The following is a 7,059-nucleotide window of genomic DNA, read 5'->3' on the forward strand; positions in this document are numbered from 1 at the left end:
CTAAAGTATACATATCTGAAGCTGCTTGCAATATTAACAAATCAAGCTTGTACTTCAAAAAAAAAAATTCAGAATGAGACACCTACAAGAGTTACTTTTATTTTCCAGTAATGTTTTCTGATATTTCTTGCTTTTGTTTAGGAATGGCTTTACACAACAGATTTCTCCTCATTCTCCCAGCATAATTTCTAAATCATTTCAGTAGAAAATATTTCTTTAACAACTGGACATTTCCGTAAATAACTGCCGTGCGCGTGGCACCACCGTGCGCTCGAGCCTCGTAACTGCAACATAAAGCAACATTTACTGTTGCTAGGCAACACACAGCTCGTCAACTAAAGAAAGAAGGTCCCCTGCCCTGCTGCGCTATTTCCAACTATGGCCGGTGGCAGGCAGGAAAAGGACCTTGTTCATCTAAACGCCATTCACGTTGAGAGCGTAAAGAAAGAGCGGCGATATCAGAAACTGCACACCGAGTTTAGCATCAACCCTTACAGGAAGTGTAAGTAGTCGGTTCCCCCCGTTCACTCCTACAAAACAAGTAAAGCATGAGCATACACTGCAAGATTATTTACTGTGAACTTGTATAGTGCAAACAATTTAAATTAAGTTTCGAGTTCTAAAAACAAAGAACTATATCACAAATACGTGTTTAAAAGCACTACATAGGAAAAATTGAGGCGGCTTATTAGGGCCGTGTAAAAAGGAGCACATTTCCGCTAAGAAATTCAGCGGAAATGTGCTGAATTTCTGAGATCCAAAAAGTCAAAGATTTGCGAGAAAAAAAAATCCGAGATTAAACTCAAATTTTCTAAGCTTTTTTTTTTTTTGAGGAATTTACTCTTCGTTTTTTTCTACAATGATTCTAAATCGACACGGTCATAAATTAACCTTACATTCATTATTGAGTATTGACTTTACTGCTATGGCATTTCTGTAGATATTTAGATGGATAAAACTATCCCTTATATTTCTTTTATGGAAGAATAAAGTTAAGTTTATATATAGTTTAATTAAATGTCAGACATCATGTAACAGTAACTTCAGCTACACCATTAAAACAGCTCCAATTTTTACCATACCAAAAGATAAGTTGTAGATGTTTAAAAACACCAAGGTGAAAGGTCATTACCTTAATCCTTGTCAAATGTTTTCAACAGATTAAATCATTGAACTGCTGAAAACGTTTGACAACCAACAGATAAGTATAAGCCTAAAATTTATAGCAAAATTAGTCAACCGAAACTTTAAATGAATTTAAAAAATGTGATACTATGGATTTAAAGACAATTTTTGAAACAAACATTTGTTGCAATGAAAAGTTTACAAAGAACAGTCAAATGATTACTCACTTTTGTCTCAAGTGGTGTAAGTTTTTCCCCCCAATGTTTCACTATGCTGAATGAATTTATATTTAAATACAGTCAACTATTTGTTTCAAAACGTGTTTTTTCATGAGCCCCTCTCTTGTAGTGCATGTCCTCCCAGACAAACCCATGTGCAGTAAACCACCAGAATCCCTGTCAGAGGACAGTAAGTTCATTTAGACCGAAGAGAAAATATTTGTTCTAAATTCAAAAATCTTTAGTCTCACTGTATGTTTTTTTTTTTTTTTTTTGCAGCAACATATATTGACGCCTACCGAAGGGTCCGCATGGCACCGTATTTAAAGTACCCCAGGCCCATCACTGAAAGTCAAGAGATCGGATGGTTTGCCACTGAACTGGTGAGGATTAACAGGTTTTATCAACATAATGAAAGTCAAGGGTACACACACCAGATGGTTGGGCCTCTTTTTGCTTGAATATTGTGTGGCATGGGGATTAGCTGTGGCTATGCTAAAGTGTTAGGGGAGCCCAGGTTTCTTCCATCCTGGCCTTTAAATGCCCTGCATTGTTGCCTCTAGTGTCTCATCTTCCTCTTCAAATTACCCCATGGGTTTTCAATGGCCATTGAAGCACAGAGACATCCTGATCACTGAACAATGTATCAATACCTTTATCAGCATGGGGATATAAAAGTCCTGCTGAAAATCAGCAATATCTCTATAAATTATGACTGCAGAAGGAACATGAGGAGCTGTCAAATTTCTTATACAACAGCTGCGCTGACTTGATTTTATAAGACACAGCAGACAAACCTCAGCAGATGATACGGCTCCCCAATCAAAAACTTTTGAAATGTTGTGTTGATGTTTGAGCATTTAGATTCGGTGCTTCTTCACTCATTTTGACCTCTGAGGAATTTTATTTATAGCTAACAGCCCAGAAAACCTCAAAAATAAAAAATAACCAATGAACTATGAGCTACATGCACACTGAAATAAATAACTTACATTTTTTATGGAAGAGTTAATTCCCTCAGATTACTGAATGTCTTTTTATCATCATTAAAAATAAAACAAATCTCCAACTGTTACTCAAAAGTAATTCTGCTCTTTCTCACTAGCCTCCACACGATCGTCAAGACCAAAGATTCAACTTCCCACGACGTAAGACAGATGTCACTCAACTTGCTCTTTTTACCAAAAAGCGTGGCGATTAAACCAACCAGAAGAACAGATCTGTTGTGTTCATCATTAAAACATTTGTTTTATTTGCATATTTGTGGTTTACTCTCAAAGTAAACCACAAATCTACACAAAACACATTACATACTAATGAATGGGCAAAGGCAAAACTGACAGCAGCTTGGTAATAAAAAGTCATGCCACATAAGAGAATCTATTAAGTCATGGGGCAGATTCAGAAAAACACAAAAACAGTATCCCATAGTCAGAATACATGGTATCCATTAGACAGCACTCTGGCTGCAGTAGATACTGACTTGTGGTCTCCAAAAATGGCTTTAAGACCATCATGTGATGGTCTTAAAGCTGACCACTTGAAAATGCATGGAGTAAAACAACTGTGTATTTCAGCCAACTCTGCAGTTCACCTCTGTCTGAACAGGATCCATCTTAGTGTGTGTGTGTGTTCTAAAAGGGTTTTATGGTGTTTGACATCTACACAGATTTCATGTTTAATAATATTGTATAAAATATATACATGTGGTCCAGATTACAGTGTCCTTCTTAATCCTGCCCAAGAAATGAGGTCCAAGTCCTGTTCGGTTTATGAGCGACCCTTCATCTTCCTGCGGACAGACTTGCCTGGACGTTTCTGAAAATGCAAATGGAAAAATTTAGGAGTCTTTTTACAAAAGCTTTGTCCAACTATATCTGTTGTTTTTATGTGCATTTGACTCACATTTTTATTTTTATTCCCTCCTTTGCCTTTCCTCACTCCCTTGTCATGAGCTGTTTTGGCTCGGAAACCAGAAACATCGTTGAAGCTCTCCTTGGTGTTCCACTTCTTCCCGCTCTTTTTACCTCCAAAGCCAAACTTCTGATCCTTGAATTTTYGCTTGGCATTGGGACTGTCACAAGACATCATCAAAACAAGTTGAGGTTTTAATAAAAATGAAAAAAAAAAAAATGCAGCTTTAAAGAAAAACATATGGAAAAAGGAAAAAATAATCACCCCTTTTTGGCTAAAGCTTTCTTTGACCCATCAGATGAATTCTTTACTGCTTTCTGGTCTCCTTCCAAGAAATCCAGTTTGTCAGTCATTCCTACAAGGCAAAATAAAAAATGTAGAGAGGAAATGGAACCCATAAAAGACCCACTACATCTAACAAGCAGAATGAACATAGATGTTACTATAAAAGAAACCCATTTAAAAAGATTACTGATGTAAAAGTCCTACCTTTCTGGTATTTCTTTACCGCTGACATCATAGCCTTCTTCTCCTTCTGTCTCTTCTGAATCACCTCTGTTTGGACCTGACATCCAAACAGATTCCACATAATTGCTCTTGTTAAACTGGAAAATGTGTCTTTAAAATTGTGTGAAAGAAAGGCACAAACAAACAAACAAACAAACAAACAAACAAACAAACCTTTTTCCCAAACTTCCTCTGCTCACGCAGCTTTTTGGCTTTTTCAGACCTTTCCAGGATCATCTGCTTTGTGATCAACTTTTGCCTTATCTAAAGAAAAACAAATCATGTGCATTTAAATAATTTCTGATAAAACATCAGCAGACCTATTTAAGTTTTGTTTTTAAAGTGTAGAAAATTAAAGACTAAATGATGTGATTTTTTTGTTAATTTGGTAGTTTGAACAGCAATGATCAAAGGTTAGAGTGAATACAAAAATTACTAGTATAAACAATGCTGCTTTTCAAGGGGACAGACGCTTGTGAAAGATGAACGTCTTACCTTCTGCATCTGCTGATCTGACTTGGCCATCTCTGCGAAATAATCATCCGGCCTCTTAGTGGCTATATTGTGCACTTTGAGGAGAGGCAGGGCGTCCAGGACTGTAGCCTGACCCTGCCGGTAGCTGGAGTTTAACACAGAACAGTTTCTAAGTAGGAGTTTCAGATTGTGTCAAACAATCATTGGTAAGCTGAATAAGTCACAGTAAATGGTTCTCAACATGCATATTAAAAGCAACAGTGTTGTTTTTTTCTCCACAGACATCACTATTAGATATGAACCTAGAGATCAGCTGGTAACTGGAATCATCTCTTTTTAACCATCGACATATACAGAAACTCAATTACTCAATGTTTTTTTTCCCCCCAATCAGTGAACCATAGTAAGCATAACCAGCTTACAACACTCTTCAGTGTGGACAGTTACTGAGTGAAGTATCAGAGGTGTTTCACAATAAGATCAGATGAAACCTAACCATGTAAGAAGCTGTTAAAATGAAGTTAAATAAGTTACAGCAAGGTTAAAAGCAGCACAGCAAAGTAGCTAAGTTTTATCATTCCGAGCTGTTAAAATGAAAACAAGGATTGCTCTGTTTTCGTAAACAGAGAAAACAGTCTGTTTAAAATGTGATCTCATTGAACATTTTGTCCTGTTTTTAAGACGTTTATCTCACACACTTGGTGTGACATAACCTGTCACAGACCATGACAGGATGGCTGGAAAAAAATATTCTGAAGGCTGCTCTTGTATCTTATAGCTCCAAAAAAACAAATCTTAACCAGACAAATTGGTATATGTCACATAAGAAAAAAAGACAACGGGGAAAGTTGGTGGAAACTTATTTTTTCTGTATTCTAACTAGCAACTACTTACAAGAACATTTCTCTTTGGAAATCATCATCTGCATCGAGATCTCCGTTGGTCTCAGCAGGAACCTTCACTTCAGTTTTAGAGACGATGTCTTCAGCTGGCAGATTGGTCATGTCTAACCTCTCCACCCAGGGTAGGTCTTTGCGGAAATCAGCAAGGCACCGTTTCAACCCCTCCTGCAAAACAAATACACAGAGCACAGATTAAATGGTCACATTAAAAGCTCCTAACAGTTTAAATGTTATTTACAGGTATTCTTAACTCCTGTGGATATAAATTACTCACCACATTGTTGACAAGCTTCTTATTCTTCTCCACCAGAACGTTCATCCCAGGTTTCAGCAACCCTTTAGAGAAAGCTTCCTGAAGCTAGGAAATGCACACAAAGAGTTTATGTAACTAAACCGTAAAAGTTTAAGTTTCTACAAATCGTACAATTTTCATCAAATGTTGTATAATCATCTTTAATTAACACTTTCGGACATTAAAGTTAAATTCTTAAATACTACAATTTATATTACGTTTTACATTCTTCCAAAGATCATGAAAAACTCCAGTGCAGATAAAACTCAGTCCAACTGTGGCATTTTCTCTGTAGATAGTCCATTCACATCAATAAATCTTAAACATTTCCACATTTAGTCAAAACACAGTTTTATTTTGCAACCAACAGAATATTTCTCTCATTACACACTTAAAAAGCAGGGTAGTGTAGCAGGGCAACTGTGTTTATCATTGGCATCACTATTTTCCATAATACCTCATTATTACACACAGACTATTTTGTGTGTAATGAAATGGGAGAGAAATCATTGCACTCTCCATTTCATCTTAAATTGACAGTGTAATATTCTTTTCATTTCAGGAGGTGGATTAAACTGTGCAAAAATAATAATCTAACTTTTGTGGCCCCAGAATAATTTAATTTGCCATTTTAGGTCCCCACGGTAAAAAGTTTGGACGCCTCCGCTTTAAACTCAAGACTTTCTGAATTAACTCAAAAGCGACAATAACATAACTCAATTTACACTCAATGCCAAACATAAAAAGAATGACAAATGTTTTAATGTTTTAACAAACTATTTTCAGCATTGTTAACTCAGACCTTGGCATTTTAATATTAGATGCATCATGTTTTTTAAGCTAGAGCGGAAAGTGTTTAAAACAAATACACCAACACCAGTCCGAGTTTCATTGGCTTACAAAACAGAATGTTGAGTCAGAAAAATAAAGTTAAAGTATTATCTTATTGCAGAGCACAATACATTCCTGTGTTTGTGGTGCTGCTCAGCTAATTAGCACCTTTGATGCTAACATAAAACCTACCTCTCCATCCGATAATTCACTGGCTTCATCCTCTGAACTCTGACCGTGCAACGAGTCCTCTTCTGCTGACTCCATAGTCGAACTGTGGAGAACAATAAGATCAAAAATGTGTTCCAAGTTGTGTAAAAACGTGGAATTATCTGGCGACGATACAACGTAGCACAGCCACTCACATGTTCGAAGTGGCTCGCGTGGGGAGGAAATGAAGAGAAGCCGACCGGAAACACGTGGTAGAACAAAAGTTCCTACCCAGTGAAAGTAAAAACAAAAAGAAAGATTCTCAGATTTCAGTATTCTAACTAGTATTAGAATAAATAGAATAATTTAAGGTAAAATTGACTCTTCAGAAACGTGACATTTGACTCAGAATCTATTTTCTCGTAAGATTTTAGTTTAAATGAAAAAGAAGTACGCATGGGGGCGCTGTTGTGCACATAATATAACATTGGATAAACGCGGAAAAACAAACAAAAAAAGAAAACTTGCAGTTTTGATCAGAGATTTAACTACATTAATTATTTCATTTGTGTCTTTCAAGTATTTTTTCTTGAGTAATAAATGAATAATCATTCTCTGTGTGGAATGATTATATAATTAACAACTG

General features: G+C 36.3%; 2 protein-coding genes across 2 annotated transcripts; one reads left to right on the forward strand and one right to left on the reverse strand.

The window, feature by feature from the left end:
- Positions 1 to 299: 299 nt before the first annotated feature.
- cfap144 (cilia and flagella associated protein 144) lies at positions 300 to 2,562 on the forward strand. The gene is made up of 4 exons (XM_008406186.1): positions 300 to 502; positions 1,474 to 1,533; positions 1,623 to 1,726; positions 2,449 to 2,562. Exons 1-4 carry the CDS (start codon positions 379 to 381, stop codon positions 2,542 to 2,544), a joined length of 384 nt encoding a protein of 127 aa, XP_008404408.1. The 5' UTR covers positions 300 to 378; the 3' UTR covers positions 2,545 to 2,562.
- A 4-nt stretch (positions 2,563 to 2,566) lies between these two features.
- On the reverse strand, positions 2,567 to 6,698 carry ebna1bp2 (EBNA1 binding protein 2). The gene is made up of 10 exons (XM_008406187.2): positions 6,629 to 6,698; positions 6,456 to 6,537; positions 5,415 to 5,498; positions 5,133 to 5,305; positions 4,260 to 4,383; positions 3,939 to 4,028; positions 3,747 to 3,822; positions 3,522 to 3,612; positions 3,249 to 3,417; positions 2,567 to 3,161 (listed from the first exon to the last, which is right to left on the reverse strand). Exons 2-10 carry the CDS (start codon positions 6,528 to 6,530, stop codon positions 3,114 to 3,116), a joined length of 930 nt encoding a protein of 309 aa, XP_008404409.1. The 5' UTR covers positions 6,531 to 6,537; positions 6,629 to 6,698; the 3' UTR covers positions 2,567 to 3,113.
- Positions 6,699 to 7,059: the final 361 nt, after the last annotated feature.

This window comes from Poecilia reticulata, linkage group LG4 (genome assembly GCF_000633615.1).
Source record: "Poecilia reticulata strain Guanapo linkage group LG4, Guppy_female_1.0+MT, whole genome shotgun sequence".
NCBI classification, from domain to species: domain Eukaryota; kingdom Metazoa; phylum Chordata; class Actinopteri; order Cyprinodontiformes; family Poeciliidae; genus Poecilia; species Poecilia reticulata.